The sequence below is a fragment of the Microplitis demolitor genome, chromosome 4 (assembly GCF_026212275.2).
Source record: "Microplitis demolitor isolate Queensland-Clemson2020A chromosome 4, iyMicDemo2.1a, whole genome shotgun sequence".
In the NCBI taxonomy this organism is placed as follows: domain Eukaryota; kingdom Metazoa; phylum Arthropoda; class Insecta; order Hymenoptera; family Braconidae; genus Microplitis; species Microplitis demolitor.
In genome coordinates, this window is record NC_068548.1 from 19814545 (window position 1) to 19836965 (window position 22421).

Here is a 22421-nt window from a genome sequence, read left to right on the forward strand (position 1 = left end):
TGTATATGTATGTTATGTATACCATGAGGGTTTGTTTGCACCCACTACTCCATACCGTCTACTCCAGTATATATTATATCAAGCTCATATCTACACCCTTCTTCATATCATTTTAACCGTAACATTGTTAGTGAGTACTCTCTGCGTTCAGTTAATTTGCATCTTCACAAAACGTCAAAATATTACACGAGAAAATTAAACTCAACAAAAGTCCAATAGTTTTAATAATTATTATTCCATCCAATTAGCTTTTACTAAAATGTTTATGAGTGACGTTTAAATATCCGAAATATTGTTCATACTGTTGTGTATACAATGAACACAATTTTAACAAAATTTTGTTGTACATAATTAGACAAAAAGTTTTAACCAGAGAAGATAATTTATATATAGTATACCTTCTGGCGTTATTACAAATTAGCTTCCTATCGTACGTTAGTAAGTTTACATCGTATATATGATACGTTTATCCCTTTAAAGTTACCCTTGGGTGATACTAGAGTGAGTCTTTTCTACACTTTATATATATATATATATATATATATATATACTGTTATTTAGCATCCTTGTTTGACGATACATTCTATTATGCATCGAACGGTTAAGTAAGCTGATATTGGCATTTATGTTCTAACTAGGGCTTTGCCTTTTTCAATTAATTATTATATTATCGACAAGTACATTGACATAGTGTTTAATAGTATATTAAGCCTCTCTATTAAAATTTTAACTTAATTACCAGCTTCAGAATATATATACATATACCTATACATGAAAAAAAAAAGATGAAAATTAATTAATTAAACTTTCATCAGTAACTTGATGATAAAAAATTTAATTGATCATATATTTTTAGGTGATATGAATTAATTTAGATCGCATTATTTAATAGAGTTGGATATAATTAACCGATAAATTATGGGTGACGAAATCGTAATTGATTATTACGAATACTAATTAGTAATTAGTACATTAATTTGATATTAAGAACAGATGTTATTGTATACCCGCGAGACAGTGATCAAAATCCTTGGGGTACAACTTAGTTTGATAAATTATTAATTATTTAATGTACTAATTAACGTAATTAAAAAAACTTTCTGTTATGCATGTTTTGAGGTTAATTAATTTTTACGCGTGACACTGCCATTACTGTAAAATATATAAATGAAGAAAAAAAAACTGCCACGTTAATGAATTTTTTTAAGTAGCAAAAAATAAACACGTTCGTTGGATTTCTACATTCGTTGAAATTCTTCGTCAAATATAACATTTAATTATCACATTCATGAATAGTTTTTTCGTAGACAAAAAAATTATAAAATACCAGAGAAAAAATAATGATGGTAATTATAAAAATTATTTTTCATTTTTTTGACACCTAATGATTATATATACATATATATTTTTTTTTGTCTCGTTGAATAAATTTTAATACTGTCTGTAATGAATTATAAATTTTTATGAACTTTTAAAAATTTAAATGTGATTGTTAGTCGGGCAATTGTCAGTCACATCACGAGCTTAAACATACAAACAGGTTTAATCGTTGATGGTTATAGGGATGCTGATGAGCTCGGCTCCATCACCCTTTACGAGCGTTAGTTGTACTAGCGTGGCGTGTTTCCAGCTTGTGTAATGTGGTCATTTTGTATTTTGTACTAGATAGTTTCTCTGCATTCATCTATTTATCTACATACATATGTATGTACGCAAATACACATACATACATATATATATATATATCACGATGTAAATTAACCAGGCATATTCTACACTCGAGTAAACTAGGAAACTGCGTTAGCAGAAGTTGAAGAGAAATGTGACTAGAAGTTTACTCTTATAAAGGCTCAGGGGGTTGGAAAATTAGTATTTGCGATCGAAACATGTCCTAGCTTTATAATACTTGGTAACAACGTGCACAATTTATTAATATATACTCATACATGTACATAGAAGTTTAAGTTGGTATATTAATACGATAATCTACTTTACTCGTAGACTACTCGTGAGTTGAGTGTTGAATTGAGTTTACTTGAAACAATCCGATAAACGCAGACGGTGCAAGCGACACATTCGTATACGCATCTAATCGCGGGACAGCAGTTTCCGTATGCAACTGAGATTAAACTCATCCGGCGCAGTGAAATTTAACGTCAAACGATCATCGTCTCTGTAGTCGTCCTCCTTGTTTTGTTGTCGTGTAGTTGTACAGCTTTCCACTTGCATTAATTCCACTGCAGTTATGTGTGCTTCCGCGTATGGGTGTATGTATGTGTGTGTCTACGTTGTTAGGAAATGGAATAGACGACATCCGCGAGGGGTAAGACTGAGCCTTTAGCACCCGTTTGCACAGTTACTATACTATAAAGTGTACGTATGTAAAGATATATGACAATAAAAGGAGCTAGAGGCATTTAAAAGCGGGGAATGTAATGACATTAAATTGTAAACTGGAGATTGTAAAAATCTATGGTGGGTAAAATTCATTCTACTTAAAGATATGCAGTAAAGCGAACTATTGATGATGGGATCAGTGGATGAATATAAAGATATATATAATGATGTTGATATTATTGACGCATGGTTGAATTTAAACTACCACTACTCTGCTATTTCACTACATATTGTATTGTAAGGTAGATTAATCTTGGTTGGTACCTATGTGCGTAGACTAACTGATTGTACGCGAGGATTTATGTCTTTATGGGTTATACATAGAGAAGTACGTGATGCAGAGTGTGTGACATACGGTTAGTTTATATGTGGAAAAAGTCGCACACGGAATGAATTATATTTTTATCTTGAATTTTTTATTATTTATTTTATGATATTTTTTTTTTTATTGTGAGAACGTCGAGTTTACTTGTCAGTAGGGATGCGTCGTGTGACTTTACATAAACTGTAATTATTCCCAGGTGCATACGAGACTGAGGTCAGTCTTGGCTATGTGTGCATTACACTCGGCTGTCGTCATTTCGTATTTACATTTCTACAATTCCAACAGCAAATATATATCCTCATGTCTAGTCCACAGGGTTCTGTGAATACCACTCGTATACAATTGAATATAATGTATAGCCCATACCATGAATTTAAATTAAATATTTATGTTTAAAATTTAAGCGTTTATTGGATTATCCGAAGTTATTTATATTTGTTTGGTGTTGCTACTTTTTTGTAAGAAATAATGAAATTGTTATAAATTTCATTGTATAGTTTAACTGAGAATCAGTGGAATTGAGTGATAGTCATGAAATGAAAAGCTCTTGACTCAAGCTCGTTAGAACCTCATTACGAAGCTTCTGGCGCCGTTAAGTTTTAATCGGTGCTTTTGCACGCCGCTCTCTATACTCTTCTTTCTGCTGTATAGCTGTGGTGGGTGAGTGGTAATAAAATTTTACGACGTTTAAGAGACTCAGTGTCCCTCAATTGAACGTGTGTGTTTGTATGTCGACTTACATTCGTTTGCTTATATGTATCTATGTCGGAGATAATAATTATAATGATTATTTTTAAAGCTCTGTAATAAGAGTTTGTTAAAAATAATGACTTTAATGCTATTTTTATGTGACACCTTATTACTCCTTAAAGAAAATCACTTACTTTAAAATTAATAAAAATTACCGAGTTAAATTTAACATGATGATTTTTTTTAAGAAATTCGCTAAGGAGTTTTTTTATAAATATTTTATCGAATTTTCAATGATAAAAAATATGAGAGTAGAGGAAATATTAATCAAGCTTGATAATGCATGTAATAAATAGTTAATTTCTTTCTTAATACTTATAATAGTTGATAGAATTTTTTGTGAATTTTGTCTTGACAGGAAAGTTTGATATTTTATTTTAAATTTTTTGATCCGAGTAAAAGCATATGGAAACGCATTAGGCGCAGTTTTCCGGTAAAAGATTTGCTATAGGATTCGCTGTTAAGGAAAAAGTGTATGTAAAGTATATAAAAAAAATGGAATAAAAAAAGAGATGACGTCGACTCAATATTTCATAATAAATAACCAAGTTTGCCGTATGCGCGCGGCAGTTTCTTTGGGCCCAAGTAATCTCGGTAAAAGCAAAGTAGAACGAGAGAAAGATTAAGAGGCGGTGAGCAGACTGAGCGAGATAGAAGGGCCGATGGACTTAGTATATATGTATACACATAAAGTAGTCAAAAGTTGGACGGGAATTTGCTGTTTAACGTACATTATTTCTTAGAGGATAGTCGGGCAAGAGTATTATCGAATTAATCCGAGTGGATATAATGTTAGTCTCGAAATTGGTTCAAATTTTCATCCCTTTCCTTTACTTCCCATCTAAATGATTTTTTTTCATTATTTTTTTTTCTTAGTCTCATTTACTTTCGACTTATTTCGTCGACTTTACCAACTTGCGAATGAGTTTCACTTGCCCTAGGGACAGGAAAAAAAACGCCGTCGAGAGAAAGAGAGAGAGACAGAGAATTATATTAATCGCCAACGGGCTTTAATCCTCGAAATTGAATGCACTTGATATATTCATTTTATTTTTATTTGCACTTTTACCAGTAAGCCCGATGAAAAAATAAGAGTTTCAATACAGATATTTCGTAGGTACAATCTCCAGGGGTTTTATCGATAAATCCCGGGATACATTGTATCACGTGAACGTTATCCAACGAACCAAACGGACAGTGGTCAAGTTTCTTCTGATATATAAATATAAATACACTTTATGTTGTATACAAACATTTATGAATTACAACGATTTATTCTCGCATCGGATTTCGTACACAACTTTTGACCCATACAATAGGTTTCATTCAGTTGTTTCTATTCCAGAGTATATTATAAACTATAAAAATATTATACTATTTATATTTGCTCTGTCGATAACAATGTTAATTTTAACTTTAATTCAAAATCACGAGACTCAACTCTTTTTTATTATTTGAGTTTGTGAACGTCATAAAATTTGTTAACGTTGCAGAAAAGTTACGATCTCCATGCGACAATAAGTTCTGTTTAACGAACTTGAATTCATTGCTTTACTGTCACCACTTCTTGTCGTCTTCCTTTCCTCGTAATGTTCGCTTTTTCTTTTTTTAACCCTTTTTATCAGTAATACTTTATACATACATATATATATATATATATATATATATTTTTTTTCTTCATTTTCTCATCTAGATATAATGACAATAATAGCAAATGTTAAACGTTCTACGTTGTCATGCTCGACACCAATTTTTTTTCATCATTTCTTTTTCCCTATTTCTCTTTCTCCTGGTTTCAATTCTACTCTTTTATTACCTAGTCGTGAATAATTTTGACGAGATCATTTCCGTAGTTATAAGCGGTGATCTAGTATCATAAAAATAGTCATGTCATAAGTCTATGGGAAAATAAAAATAAAAAATAAAACTTTGAAATACTATAAAATAGTAAATTTTATGTTATCATTCATGACAAATAGTATTAATATTTTATCGTCAATAAAATCGATAAAACAATTGATACCGTTTTTTTCATTATTTATATATTTTTTTAAAAATAAATTCATTTATGATATAGTGGGTGATATGTACGAGTGGGTGATACGTGTCAATGGATCACTGAATTTTACCGCAAATATTTTGGTACGTTAGTTTAGCTTTTTCAAAACGTCATCGACGAGCCAGCAGTTTCCGATAGATTGACTCATGCACATCTATTCGTTTTTTATATATATATATATATATATACATACATAAAGTGATGCAGTTGAAAATACAAGTCATGCAACTGGTTGAATTCTAACCAGTCAGTTGCATGAGAAAAATAAAAATACATTGACACGAATATGTATACAGAAACACGTACTGCTGTACATACAATCAAAAATGATAGTGTTGAGAAACGCTACACACACTATATTGCTGCAGCGATACATAGGTGAGCTATTATATATGTAGAATATAACGAAGTATATATAGGTGGATGCAGGTAACTTGGAGGTAGAGATCGCTTTGGAATATAGTCGAGTGCTTCGGGGGTTTACTGGGATATAAAGGGTGGAGGGTTAGTTATGATAGCAATTTGTTGTTTTGGTCTCTGGCCCTCCGGTGACGTTCTAGTGCCATTAACTTGGCAATACTGAAACTTAATCGATGCATCCCTCGTTTTTATCTCTTGATAGTTGTGTCGCTGTTAAACTCGATACTGGTGGGAGTAGTGTTGGTAGTGGCTGTTCGAGTGGTTTTCCAGGTGAAAAAGTAAACGAAAAATCAACGTATTGTCGAGGTTAAATCTTCTCGACAATACCCAGCAGATCCCTTCGAGCTACACAAGTTTCATCTGCATTTTTTTTATCGTTTAATTGTATTTCATGTTTTTCAACGACCTATACATTTTTAATTTTTCGTATAAATTTTTTAGCATCGAGTATTATTAATTTTCTATTTATTAATTACAATAAATTGCAACTGATAAAGTAGATAAATTAGTTTAATAAAATAAAAAGTAAATTGAAGTAAAGTATAGTAAAAAAAGCAAGTGTGTAACTGTAGTCTTGGGTAATTAATTTAGTTGGCTTGTGTATGAAATAGATTAAGAAGAGATAATTAATTCTGACCCCTATCACTTTCAGACCGTATTTTTTGTCTTGGTTTACGCGTGTGAAATAAAAGAGTCAACTATAAAAAACAAATCTTTATTTTTTTCGACTTATTATATATTTATATTTATTTAGTTTTTGATTACGTCAGCTTAACTTTTTACGCTATGTATAATTGGCATGGTTGTTAAAAATATAATAATAATTCTTCACTTGAGATGTAAAATATTTAATAACAATTTTAGTCGATACACGGATACATTTCTTATTTGTAGACGATACTGGAGCCTTTGAAATATTACTTGAAGCGTAAATATATAGTGAATTCACAGACATATAAGCTAGAGTAGTATACAGAGGATTGAGTATATAATATATTGGTAGTATAAAATAACGAGAAATGTCATTTCTTTGAAGAAAGAAAAAGAAATTTAAGTTTAAGACGTTCGTTTGTGTGTCCTTTTACTTTCGCGCCTCGTCGGTTCTAATTCCTTGATAGAAATACATCATTGAAAGATAGATTTATAGACACTTATATGTAGTTCATTTATTATTTATATATATACGGGTTTTTTTTTATTTGGAAGGCTCAAGAGCTCAGACATATTTTATCTTAGTTGGGCTGAAAATGTCTATGACGTGGATTCGGTTTGTACGCTCGAGTGCTCGGGGTTTCATATTGACTTTGCCCACTGATGTCCTCTTGAATTTTTTTTTTCTTTACTATCTATCTTTCTTTTAGTCTTTATTTTTATCCTTCTCCTCGTCTAAAAAAGCACAAGTATAAAAGCATCTCGTTCAGTGAAACGCAAAATCGTGATACGCGTGATGGCCCTTGGAAGCTTTCAACCGAGAAATCAGCTTTTGAAAATTCACAGACTTAACATTTTATTTGAAAAGTTAATCAATCGTAAATCCATATACTTATATATACATAAATATACATCTATATGTCTACGATGAAACTTTTTATTTATTTATTTTTTTTATTTATTGAAATGGCTAATGGGTTATACAAAAATATACCTAACGGTCTATAGAAAAATATGAGTGGTTTATTTGGGAAAACGTAGCTTGTTAACTTTAAGAATATATATGGCTCGTGGGTTTAAAGAAAGTGAAAATATGGTTATTAGGTAATAAAAAAAAATTTTTTCTTTCATACTCACTGATTTCTAAATATTTTTGATGGACCGGGTCATACTGTTCCCAGTTTATTGAACGAAATTTATTCTTGTCTTTGGTGATAATCATTTGTGCATCATTTCTATGATGGTCATAGGCGTTCGGATTTCTGTAACAAACAATACAAATTGTTTCATCAGTTGTTATGTTTAATTGCGATTGTTCAATTAGGAAAGCTCTTTAATAGTAAAGGAAACTATTCGTTAGCAGTCTATGTATATATTTTGGGAGTGAACCTGATGTTAATGGCTAGTTTGTGAGCTGATGTCTCAGTCCATTCACTAGTATACCGAGCACTTCCGGTTACTTTAGAGAACCACGTTAGCTCTCATGTCGGATGCAGGAAGTAAGGTACGATTCGTGGTTGTGTTTACCTTGGCCACAGGACACTCTTGAAATCCTTTGAGTATATGTCCAACAAACCTCTTGCTTATGCAAGTTAATTTGTGGGATTAATATTTTATAAGAAACTTCATAATCAACTACTTTAGATAATTTGATAATTCGCACTGATACAATGCCATTTTAAGTTTTAATTCAAATGATGTAACTTGAAACAGTTTTTCGATTAATTTTTACTCGAATAAGACAAATAGTCAATCGCAAAAATTTTTTTTATATTTTTGACAAAATTTAATGTTTCATAATTTACGTCTAAATAATTGTCACAAGAATTTTTATTTTCATCAGTATATAATAGCCTGATCAAATACCAGTCACTCTATTTTCATTGTTTTTATTAGCAAGTCTATTAATATTTGTTTTTATCATTTGATTTTATCGGATGCTAAAAGATAAATAAAATGAACGTAAATAGAAAAACATTTAATATATTCCATTTAAACAAAAAGTAGGTTTGTTAACACTCTGTCATTTTTTCATCATATTTTTTTAAACCTATTAAACTAACAAATATTTTTTTTTAACTCGTTAAAAGTTGAGTTTGTGAAAAAATTTGTTTGCTATGAATTTTATGGAATGTTTTATATTTTATTGTTCAATAGAAACAATAATATAAATGTAAAGTGTATTATTAATTTTTGAATTTATTATTTTTACTTGCGATGAATGAACATCGAGCAAAATATAAATTGTTTTTATTTAAAAAATAATATAAACTAAATTAAATTTAACAATATGATGAAAATTGACGTTCATTTACTTATCCGTAAATGGAATTTAAAAATCCATAAAATATCGAAAATTAATAGTTTAAATTTTGAACATAGTAAAATAGTATAAAAACATATATATCGTCTTTAACGTGTGTGGTAATCCAACTGGTAGCACGCTGGTATCTCGACGTGTCTGACGTCAGATTTGCCTGATTCGATTGCCGTTATCTCGTACTGAGGGTTGGAGAGTAATTATGCGGTTGTGCACACATGATGCGCATGACCGTCAATAATCCTTTGGACAGCTTGTCTAGTTGACGAGATGACCAGAACGTTAATTTAAACTCACGAACAGGATCAAAGTGAAATGGTAATTACTGTTTTATAAAATTGTTTAACAAATATGAATTTAATTGGTCAGTTGGTTTTTAAATATTTCAATCAATATCAGACGGATTTAATTGGACACACCAGTTAATTTTATTAAAATTTTAACGTGCGATATAAGAGGATTTATGTAAATATCGTACGTTTACCTGGATGATTAAATACTTAACATAGACTACGGCTATTTGAGTTTAGCTGAATATGTGTACTTAGTCATTTGATCACCAAAAAGAAATCGGTGTTTGATAGCAAAGCTATCAAACCCTTATTTTTCTCAAACCACGTATCTACGTTATATTAGATAGTATGTAGATCTATAGCGACACAGCTTTTACGATGAAACTTTTAGTAGACGCGTCCAGAGGATTAGCTGCAAAATGGAGCTTCAAGCCGCTCACAGTGGCATTATCGAGTTGCTTTTCAAATTGGTAACGACCAGATGCTCTGGGCTTTGCTCAACACTCTTGAACACGTACGGAATAATAGAGTTTTTTACTTATTAATTTTTTTTTCTTTTAACGTCGCCACTTTACTTCTAGGTTTTGTTTGAGGCATAATCCATGAGTAGCTCACGGCTTATATAGCTGTGAGTTAAAAGCTGTTGAAAAGTTTTTTTTTATTCTTTTTTTTGTAACCGTTTATTTTGAATTTTTTAGTTTTGTTAAAAGCCGGTTAATGTTTATGCATTTTTCTTTTATTTTTAATTCGCGTTTTAAATAAGTTTAAGTTTTTTTTTATGTCTTCAAAAAAGTGTATTGAATATTAAGGCAAAAATGAATAATAATTAGAAACATAGTGGACATTTAATAATGAGTTTTACTCTCGGTTGATATTTTAAAAATTATCATTCAGTTTACAAAATTTAATTAATCTTACGGTCTTACGGAAAATTGCAATATTGCCCAACATTTTTTAATGATAATAAAAAATTAAGTCCATTGTTTGATAAAAGTATATATATATATATAAAACTCATTATTAAATGTCCACTATGTTTCTAATCATTACTCATTTTTGCCTTAATATTCAATACACTTTTTTGAAGACATAAAAAAAAACTCAAACTTATTTAAAACGCGAATTAAAAATAAAAGAAAAATGCATAAACATTAACGCCTTTTAACAAAACTAAAAAATTCAAAATAAACGGTTACATATATATATATATTAAATGTCTTATTGATTGAGTATAATAGGTAGATTTTGAAACGAATAATATCCAGTCAAAGCGATAAAAATATCGGAAAAATAAATAAATGCTGAAAGATATTTTTTTATAATGAGCTTGAATATTATAAAAACAAATACAATGTTATCAGCTTAAACAAGCTGTTATATTAAAATATAATGAAGGCATTGATTCAATCATTTTGATAAAATACAATGATAAACTTATTTTTTAAAACTAAATTAATTTTTCGAATTTAACTTGAATTGGGTCATGTGTAGTGAGTGGACTCGCTTAATTAGAAGATGTTGGTATAAAAAGACTGTTGGAGTGAACTAGAATGTAGAAAAAATAATAATTTAAAATAGTTGTCAAAGATAATTGATAATTGGAAAATGGGTCTTGAGTAAATCGCATTTTAACTGACACTCGAGTACTAAACAATCCTTCGAACGATGAGAATGTCACAGGCAGACGCCACTGGCGTCTCTGCTCGTTAGTAAGAACAGCAGATTTGGCCTCGAAACGAATCTCTACGTCTCCGATTCACTATATACCATCCACCGTTGTTATTCTCTCTACGAAATGGAATGGAATTGGAAGCAAATTGGCAGACCGCCTCGAATTTTCTATGTCTGTCTGTCTAGCTATTAGTTGAAATTCTACTCGAGTGGGACATAAATAAATGACCTGTCATTAGAAATGATAACGTTAATATTTAATTGTGCGTTTCTAAAATATATTTATTACAATACCTCACTAATATTTTACCGCTTTTTTTTTTAATACTAAAATTTTTTTCTGTACGCTGTTTCCATTACATATAACTGATGCATTCATTCAGCATCAACTTCAATTTTATTTTACATTTTTTAATTCTACACTGATTCTTATGGTATGGACTAATAGTCACGATTTTAATAGTGATGGTCAATCTACTTAATTTTTTTAACTAAATGAAAAATTCATCGACGTTAACTGTCAATTAATTAACGAAATTATTTGCAGAGTCTAAAAACAAATCGAAATTAACAGAATAAAAAAAAAAAAAAATAAAGGAATAAAATTTCTTCAATATATATAGACATAAATTGAATGAATGGTGTTCAATCGTCCGTTTCCTTTCATCCACACCCGGCGCTTAATTCACGCTGCTTTATTTAACGTAAATCTTCATCTCGTTTTTAATTTAATTGGAATTATTAAACTAAAATAATATAAATTTTTTGAATTCCCTCATTACTCTACGTCTATTTTTTTTTTTCTTATACTATCATAATTATTTTCCATTTAATAAAAAATTTATTAAATTATTTAATAACTTTTTATTTCCTACTTGTTCTAATGAATTTTTTTTTTTAAACTTAATTAGTGATGTGTTGAAGTTATTGTTTGGAACATTAGAGTAAACTGAATTGCAATTAGTTTAGTGTAAGAGATATTGATCCGTTAGAGTGAGTAACGCTGAAAGCATAATCAAATTTCGTGGGTGACATCTTGAGTCACGGATAACCCAATTGTGCCCTTTCTCAACGATTTTATGAGATACAGATATAGATAATAATCGATAGCTTGTATATAATATATATATGTATATGCATAGTTAGTGAATGGAATAAGATCAGTTGTAACGACACGGGTACACTGTAAATTCAAGAGATAGGCTTCCATGGCACGTACTTCTAATATCGTCTTAACGCCTGACAACGTAAGAATTTTCACTGATAGGCGTTCGGGCGTTCATTCAGCGCCTTTAGGCGAACATCCGTTTGTTCTCCCATTTCCGAAATTCCATTCCACGCTCCAATCGTTTCATCCCCGATAGCCTCGAGTGAGAATTTACAGAGATAACTTTTCGTACGAGTATTTAGAATTGGAATTTAAATTCATCTGTATCGTTAAATTGATGATACTCTATCTGTCGTCATAAAAATAATTTCGAAATGTTTTTTCGTATCCTCAATAAATTATATCTATTATGTTATCTTACCACTTAGTTCAGTAATATATTCTCTTTCATATAATAATATGGAATGCATTATTTGATGTGCTGGTTAATATAACATTAATATCATATGAAAAATGATGTCAATTCATTGTTTATACTATAGCTAACTACACGTTGTTAAACATCCAAACAAATTATAAAGGATTTACTAACATTGATTTATTCCCTTTGATATAAGCCGTCAAGTAATGTTTCACAACGATAAAAAAAATTAATAATAATAGTAAAGTGATAAATCTGTTAACAATATAGCAATGACCAAAGTGATGATAATTATTATTAATATATAAATACTAAATGGATTAATGCAAATAATATGCAAACTACAATTAATATAGCTGTGATAGAGAGTATATGTGTGTGGTTTTGAAACTAGCCATTAGTGTCTGAAAATAATTAATGTATTAATAACAACTTGGAAAGTCGATAAATCCAATATATATGTTTGCTAAAAGTTGTATAAATCCATTCTGGATATTAGTCAGCTCAAATTAGCTTTGTACTCTTATAGCTTTTAAATTTAAAATCACCTGTCAATTTTTACAATAAATTTATAATTTTAATAATTATTACCCTCGGGGTTGAACATAATTTCGTTTGCCGAGAATTGACAGGCTTTTAAATTTACCTTAATTAAATAAAATTATTTTAATAATTAAAACAATAATAAATGTTAAATAGTTTTCTGTTGATGGTGTCTGCGGGTGTTTGTTACACTTTGTTTGACATCGGAGTAATGTTTAATTGTTTAAAGAGATGTAATGAACTAAATTAAACCGAATGTTATTTCATTGAGTGATTCCATAGTATTGGATTCGCTCGCTCATCTGTCGGTTGTGCTGTATCGTCAAGTAATTGTTAAAGCGCTTTTCATTAACGATTTGTCCCGTAATTAAGCTACGCGAGCAGCAAATTTAGCAGTAGCTCTGGTAACCCCCGGACATAGTTGGCTCGCGTATATATATATATATATATATATGTATCTAAATATATATACGTGTGTACAGATAGATAGATTTAAAGGTAAATTTTGTTGAGGTAGGGTTGTAAAAGGGTGAGGCAATAATGGGGAATGAGTTGAGAAAAGGAAGGAGAGAGAAAATCAATGAATGTGTGTGTGTTTAAACTACCTCTATTTTCTCGTTACTGTCCTCTCTAGTGTGGTGTATACATATATGCCGTATAAGAGATAGATAACTGACTAATAGCGAATGACGATTCGAATCTCGCCGACAGACGGAAAGTTTAAAAGCATTTATGTAGTAGGATTTTATACGTAATGGGATAATTTGAGGGTATTTAGGTATCAGGCAATACTGTTGCAATTCTCTGAAACCTTGGGCATGGCTGATGCTGCTACTGCAACGATGGACAAGATTGTGTCTCTCGTGTTAACAGATACTACGTGATCGAAATAACGAGATAATTGAGGCTTCCATTGGGTGCTGACGAGAAAATGAGATAGACAATTTGAGAAAGACAAGGGAGTTCGAAGATCGAATTGCTTTATCTATGAGAAAGCAACAGGATAAATGTATATATCTCAGGGGATACGTGTAACTCAAACTCAATAACTTCAGTTATAATAGTTTTCTGATTGGAGAATTATATCGACCGTTCAGTTGTGGCTTTTATTATTATTGTTATTATTATTATTATTTTTTTTTTTTTTTATTAGTGGAACAGTTTAAAAAATTTTTCAATTATTATTTAAATTTAAAAAAAAATTAAATAGAGATTAATTTTTTATAAATTTTAATAGAAAATTTTTTTTCAGCATTTAAATAATTTATTTCTGATGATTAAAAGCCAGAAAATTTAATTTGTGAACTCAACGGATCATGAAAATAAAAAAATTATTTTTTTAAAATTAGCATTTTTATTCCCCTGGTTTATAGAGTGAAAGCGAACCAATTAGTATCACATAAATTGAGTTATACGTTCATGATGAGTTGGAAACATAACTAGCTAATTCTCATAGAGGCTTATGACCTACAAGAGTCTCATGGTTGCAATCTAAGAAGATATACATGGATCTTGACACTTGCAACAGGTAACTCAGTGGCTTAAGATATGGCTTGTAGGTATGCGTGAATGGTTCAGTGAGAAATACAGACATGTAGTAAATGGTGAAGCTTGAGCGCGAGAAAGGTTTACTGGGTACAAGAGAGATGGTGTAGCTGTGCAATCGATCTCAGGTAATTCTAGGAAGCAAATTAAGTACGCCAATCTCGGTGAGGCGATAGAACGTGATTATTCTATTAAGGGGTGAATCGTGATGTAGAGGGAGCGAAAGGTAGTGCTGGTGGAGAAGAGAGTAGACTCGTTGGCGATAGGATCGATCCAGTGCTGGTGGCTTCTGCTGTTGGTGATATTCATTCGGTGGATCAGCAATTTAAAAAAAAAAAAAAAATAATAATAATAATAATAAAGTAAATTAAAATAAAGTGCTTAAAAATCTCAAATAGTAATCAAAATAAAATTCAATGATTTCCCAGCGGGCTTAAGAATTTTTTTAATCTCACTGCTTATCTCTCTGTTAATTATTTTTTTTCGTTTTAATCAATATATAATTTAATTTAAAGCTACTGTGAGGGTTTATCCAAATATACCGAGGGCAACAAGTCAACTAAGATATTGAACTGATTTTACATTAACGTGTTTAGCTACTCGGCAAATACGATATTGCAATTGTAAACAATAATTTAGCATAATCGTTCGATCGGCTAAGGCAACACTAGTGTTACTGGTGGCGGGTTAACGTGTGTATGTATAGACGTTTACTCGTCTATGTTAAACATACAACTCGCCTCCAATAACCGCGAAACCGGCAATTGCAAACACGGGTGTGTAGTGGGCCCTCGGCAATATATATATTCTACAAAATATGTATATATATATATATATATATATATCGCCTCTTCGTTCCCATTGTACTTATTATCGTAATCCTAAAACAAGCATCGTATAATACAGACATACGTGCTAATTATACTAGACTTAAGTTTGTATCATTTTCTAATCCCATTTATTTTTTAACAAACAACACATTGAATTTGATAAGTAATCGAGTGTCTCTTCAACTAAGCCAATATAGATTATTAAAACAAAGTTATTTGAAAAATAGTATTGAATCTGAAAATATCTCCCTTTGAACTGACATTCTTCAATTATATGGAAAATGTAATGTAAGCTACTATTTGCTGAATATCAAATTATGTTTTATCATGACAAAAACAATTCAATACTTTTTTATTTGTTTTAATTATAAATGAGAAAACTCCTACTGATACTAAATTATAATTTTAAAAAAAATTTATGAGTCACTTTGATGTTTTATTTTCAAAGCAAAATAAATGTATGTTTAATGATGATATGAATTTATTGACTCAGTGGGTAGTATCACACATAATGACGCATAATACCTTTAATATGGAACAAAATTAAATCAATCTAAATTATTAGTTATTTTTTTTTATATTTAATTTTTTTTTTATTATAAGCTCGCGCCTGGTTTGATAGATGAAAGCTGGTGGGTAACACAAATAGGATCAAACATCAAAGTGGATAAAGTACCATTTGTATTTATTATCTGATGCCGAGGCATCGGCCATAATTTTGAATAAATACGGGCGATACTCTAACCCCTTTCCTCCCGTTTCCGGTTGCGTAATTCACGTTGACTGACGTTAACTCCACAGGATTATCCTCGATATTTCTCTGTTGCTCTCATCTCACTCCCTGGTTGCTCTGGACGTCCTTACTATTCCATTCTCTCATTAACTATCTGTCTCACTTTGTTTGTTTTCGAGCCGATCACCGTGAAACAACCATCGCCTGGCAAGCGAGCAAGTTCACCGCGGTTATGTTGATTTACTCTATTCTAGTCTCAGCTGGAACTTTAATTATCGCATGACTCAAGTGTTCTCTTCCCTTTTTGGCATTAAATTACAGGCTATTAGATTTATCCAATTGTTAGTTTACTAAATAAATAACGCAGCATATTATTAAATTATTATTTAATTATCTTTCTTAATTGGAATGTTAACAAGAACAAGTTGGATTCTTTTCTTGTCACAGAAAAAAAAAATCAAAAATATAAATTTCGATTCTGATTTATCAGTGAAAAAAATATTTATTTAATTAAACCATTTTATTTTTTGGATTATTTGTTATATAAATTTGAGTTTTTAATCAGATCAAAATTAAATTTTGTGTCATAATTTAAACAAATTATTTTCCATACAGTATGAATTTATTTACACAAGAGTTGATAATATTGAATAAAAGCTAGCTTATGATATTAAAACATTTGCTTGAAAATGAAAATTATTAAATGTTAAGTTATAATTCAGTTAAAATAAATAATTTTCGAAATTTCAGTGATCGAATTTAAAGTTTTTAAATTTAAATACTATTTCAAAGTTAAATCGAATTTTCACTTGTTATAACTTTATAAAGTAAAATATATTTCTTATTTTTCGTAATAAAGACAGTAACCCATTGTAAATTTACTTATTTTAATTCAGCTGAATTTTATTTGTTGTCAACGGATGAGCATAGACAGTAACAGTAGCAGTAGTAAAAAAAATAGTGTAAAAGAGAAGAAAAAAGTAAATAAAAATACAGACAAAAGTTCATACAGAAACAACGAACGATGGAGTTACCACGGTCACACGTCACTGATTCTTCGTTCCGTAGTTTCTCCCCATAGTACCATAGTCTTTTCTATATACATATATATTTTTTTTTTCACTGTTAACTCTCTATTTTGTTTATTTTTTTAGTCTATTTTATTTTTTTGTTACAAGTCTACTAGAACTCTCGTATATGAAACTGTTAGTTGTGGTGGCAATAAATAAGCATGTAACGGGTTTTCTTAACTCCGTTGAATCCACAACATATGTATGTATACATTAGCCACATAGAAATTTACGAAAAGTTAGTACATACATGCACATACATATACATATATACATACATATATATATAGTATAATAGTGTTACTCGCGATTTACAGTTAAAACTTTACACTAGCACTTCTGTCAGCCAGTTAGACTGTACTTTAAGCTAAAAGTATTTTTGTTAAATTTAGATATATTATATATTTACATAGGTATTTATCAAATATAAATATATGTAGATATATTTATATGTATGATAACTCGAGGATAATTTGAAGTGGAGATAAATCGTGGACTGTTAAAGTTTAAGTAACAAATTAAATTGAAAACTCCATGTATGCATTGAATTATTTAAGCCGGTTTAATTATATCAGCTACTTTATTATCGCATTCCATATGTTAAAATGGTAATTACATCTAACTGAAAATTATTAAGACCCAGCCATCATAATATTGTACGCAGAATATTGTGTGGTGATGAGAGTTGTTTAATTTTATCTCACTTTAGACGAGTGCTAATATCACTAGTGTATAGACGGTCTGTAGAGTATATGGTATTATGTGGAGTATGTAGATGAGTATACAGACGATTTAATTCGTTGACAAGGGTGTAGTATGGGTTAGGTAGTATGATGGAGGTTGAGGAAAATTGTAGTTGGAGTAAATGGAAAGAGACCGTGGAGAAAACAAGAAGAGACGCGGTCAAGTGTGCGGTAACGTTCAACGAGACGTGCTGGATAGCTGACCCATAATTCCCACAGCCCACTGTGATAATTCCTTTTCCCTTGGAATTTACATTACAATGAATCGTGAGGTAATGTGCTTTAAATTGTCAAACAAAAAATCCGTTAGATGTATGATTGTTATTATAATTATTATATGTACGTGTGTTAGTCTGATTAAAAATTGAAATTGCGCTTGAAAAGAATTAAAAAGAGACGGAACAGTTGTACTAAAGTAAATTATTTACTCTATTGCGGTATATTTCTTTTTGTTGATGAAAATTTATTTCGTACTTTTTTTTTTTTTATTTGAAAAATATTAAAATTTAAATTGATTTTGCTGTGCTTTTTTCGTCAACAAAGTAAAAGTGTATTAAATATTTCATTTATTTTCAATACCCTTTTTTAACAAGTAATAAAATTTTCTATGTGAATAAATAAAAAAGTTTGTTGATTCAGATAAAATTGGATAGACAAGTTATTAATTTTGAATAGTAAATATTAAAATTTTAAAAGTAGATAGGGGTAATGTCAATATTAAATGACGAGAGTAAAGAGATAGGGATATTAAAAATCGAGTATGAGATAGAAAAGTAAAAAAAACTTGACAGACGTTTCCGTTGAATTTTAAAAAATTATCAAAAGAGTCACTGGACAAATGTGGATTTGATTGATTTCATGACGGAACACGTTAAATGTCAATATCGTTAAATGACGTCACTTTTTTCCGATATTTTTCGTTTACCGACAGACATATATATTCGATTGCAATTGAAAGGATATATATAATAAATATATATATATATATATATATATATATATATATATATATATATATATATATATATATATATATATATATATATATATATATATATATATATATATATATACATTTGTGTAGAGTATGAACGAGAGAAAGATGAGACTCGGTGAAAAACTGATTTTTAATGTTTACCACGCAAAATTTCATTTCATTTATTAAACTGAATGAAATGAAAAAAAATAAAAAAGAAAAAAAACAATTTTTTAGAGATCGGTTTTTTTGTTTAAAATTTTTTATTATATTACATTAACGTGAATTAAAAAATATGAACGAGATAAAACGTACAGTGGAGACATATTTTTTTTCAATGTAATTATTTTGCACTTATTGGATTCATTTACATGGTGAATAGAGCGCTTTGAAAATTTAAAAAAAAATGTACAATGAATTACAGTGGTATTGAATCTCATTTTTTCACGATTATTGTTATTATTATCATTATTATTATTATTGTTGTTGTTGTTGTTATTATTATTACTTTTTTATTGCTATTATTATTTTTTTGTCTAGTGTACTCGCGTATTTTAATAACGACGCTTTTTATCCATATTCTCACAGAGAGAATATTCGAGTTACAACCATTGCAAACAGTAACTAAAATTCATTTTATTCTACAAATATTCTCATTAGTACCGACAAAGAGACGGCAACTTTGTCGTTGCTACGTGTAAGCCATCTTTTTTCTTCTCCCTTTTTTATTATTATTTATTTTTTTATTTTCCTCGTGTCTAGTCAAACTTCTGTTGTCATACGTTTCTCATATCACGTAGAATACACCGTCTACTTTGTATGTATTCCTAACATTCGACGATTTGCGGTATCAATAGGTATCCGTTATGATATTTTTTGTTACGACGACAGCGTTGTTTGATAAAAAATTTCTGATACAGATAATTTTTTTTTCTTTTCAAGTAGCATTCAAAACTTTTATTACAAATTACTTTTTTGTTATTAATTATGGCGAGCATAACATTAACACAATAAACAATAAATTTAAATTGTGAAAATCCATTTTTCATATTCCCTGTGGAAATAACAACTGTCTTATAAAAAAAAGTTAATTTTATTTCCATATCATATTATTTTTACTTGAAACAAAATAAAAATTCTTTAACAAAAAATTTTTTTTTCCCGAGGGAAATGTATTTTTATAGTAATTGGTTTTTCATATATTAGCATTTTTTAATACTCTATCAAATTAAAATTTATATATAAATTTTCAGAAACTACTTCGGTTATGAAAATTTATTTTTTGTAAATATTTTAATTTTCAAGAGTTAAAACACTTGAGTCTGAATGAAAACGCGTTTGAAATCTATAAAATGAATAAATAAAATTAAATAAAAGTCTCCAAGAGTGTCTTGACACTGGAAACATTATTATCGGTTGTCATAGAAAATGATTACACTCGAGTAGAATAAGTGAGTAAAACGAAAAAGAGGTAAAGAATATAAAGATGTATAGAAAGTCTTGAGGATGAAACTATCGGCGATCAGTACGTGACGACGAGCGATCTTGGAGACTGATCCCGTGAGATGACGGCCACTTCAATTTTCCTCTAATCCCTAGCAGCTGTCCGCGATATCCCAAGGGTATTTTGCCAAGAGAGCTACACATTGAACATTGCCATGATATTCTTGAGAGATCGTAGCCTTTCACCTTGTATTCTCTGTCATCAATACCGACAACCTCCAGCAGCACCACGTGCCGCATTAGGGTTTACATAGGGTTTCTTTTTCCTTCTTCCTCCTGTCTCTGCACATTTTTTGCAGTGAAAATTATTTTCAAAAAGACAATGGTTATTTTGATTGCAATATCTGTCATGTTTTGGCAGTTTTATTTTTATAATGATAATTCCTGACATTTCTAGGATAGTAGTATTTATTTACTCTATTATCTATCATACAGTTTCATCCTCATTGTAAAATTCGAAAGCAACCTCGACACATGGTAGTAACTAGTAAGTTAAGATCAGATCACTGTCACGAGATCAGGTCTTTTGTAAGCTCTGATGAACTGGCGTAGGATAAGATGTTATGTCATAGAGGCTATGGCACAGAACCTCTAGCAGCATCACTACCACTAATGCTAATACCAATTTCACATTAGTGTCTATTGGTATACAAAACATCGTATAATTTTCGTATATCGACGAAGCAAATTTCACATTGCCTGGGGCCAACGACTAGTACAAACTGAAATATCGTCTGCTGCCTTTTGCATATTCATAGAATGAGGAAATGGGGAACGTTCGTTCGTTCGTTCGTTCGTTCGTTCGTTGCTCGTAGGTTGGTTAGTGAGTGCAGTGTAAAAGGTTGAGGGTCGCGCATATGTTGCCAATAAGTTTCCAACCGGTTATATATACCAACACCAATATATAAACACACATACATTAAAGTATAAGTTTTGTTAAAGTGCGTTGTTGGATTATATTTGTATGGTGGTGTTATTAGTGATGGTGATAGTAATAGCAGTCGGTGTACCAGTTGGAGCAGCATTAGTAGTTGTGGAGATGTTGTTGCCATCCTTTACTCTTTGGTATCATCCTCAAACCACCGCGAAGGCTTATTGTTTGTACCCAGGGAACTGGTGTGCTACTGCTACTGCTACTGCTGCTGCTGCGGCTGGTAGGTTATTCAGACACGCCCACCTGTAATGCTCAGTACACGTTTTCAGGGCAAAAAGTCAATTGCTAGCGATTGCTGTACTTAGATAACCCACAGCAAGCACGTTTGTGTTTACGCGCAGATAGAGACACTGCGGCGGCGCTGATAAGAGATATGTATCCGGCTGGCCTGTGTGCTGGATGATCTAGGTTGTTTCGAGAACAATAACGAGCTGACAAGAGTTATGATTGGTACTTTTGGGAAAACTAGAATGTTTTTAGGCTCCAGTAATTGTAATTTGTGTTTTATAATTTACTCTAATATTAGTTTGTTACTTATTTTTATGTTTGATGAGTTAATTCAATTAGATCTCGGGTAATTTTTCACTCATTTAATATTTATTGCTTCGTTAAATTATATCCTTACCAAATTTTTTGCTACGGAGTTTGATTAATTTTTTTTAAAAAGTTGCGCAATGAAGAGTTTTTCATAAATTTGATTTAAAATTAAAATATGGTGCAACGAACATTTTTTGATATAAGTTAAAATTTTGTTGCATGCTTACAAAATTTAAAATAATATGAGAAAATAACGAAAATAAATATTACTTTCATTGCCGAGATTCTCATTTGATATGAAAATATATTTATTTAGTGAAATTTAATAATTTATATGAATTAAATCAGAAGTTTGTTTAGACTGATTCAAAAGAGCTTGATTGCGTATGTTTTTGAAATGTTTGAGTTTTTTTTTTTTATCAGACTAAACACGAAAAAGTAAAGTGGATTTAAATTTTACAACTCGTACAGAGCTCTGAATATTCCATTCAGCAAATCAATGGAACTTTGTTCATTAAAAGATCTATCAAAATGTAACATAATGTTTTATTTCATAGATTTGAATACAAAGTTTTTCTTTAAATCGAAATAA

The 22421-nt window shown here is 30.2% G+C and overlaps 1 protein-coding gene and 1 long non-coding RNA gene across 3 annotated transcripts in view; one reads left to right on the top strand and one right to left on the bottom strand.

Annotated features, from left to right (window-relative positions):
* The window catches only part of LOC128667631 (uncharacterized), a 176292-nt gene that overhangs the window by 14627 nt on the left and 139244 nt on the right, over window positions 1-22421 (top strand). The window lies entirely within an intron of this gene.
* Window positions 1-22421, bottom strand: part of LOC103568162 (neuroligin-4, X-linked) — a 132435-nt gene that overhangs the window by 10726 nt on the left and 99288 nt on the right. For both annotated transcript variants that reach the window (XM_053738550.1, XM_014440884.2), the window contains one exon: window positions 7740-7864. In XM_053738550.1, the coding sequence (XP_053594525.1) occupies window positions 7740-7864 (125 nt within the window). The remainder of the gene's footprint in view (window positions 1-7739; window positions 7865-22421) is intronic.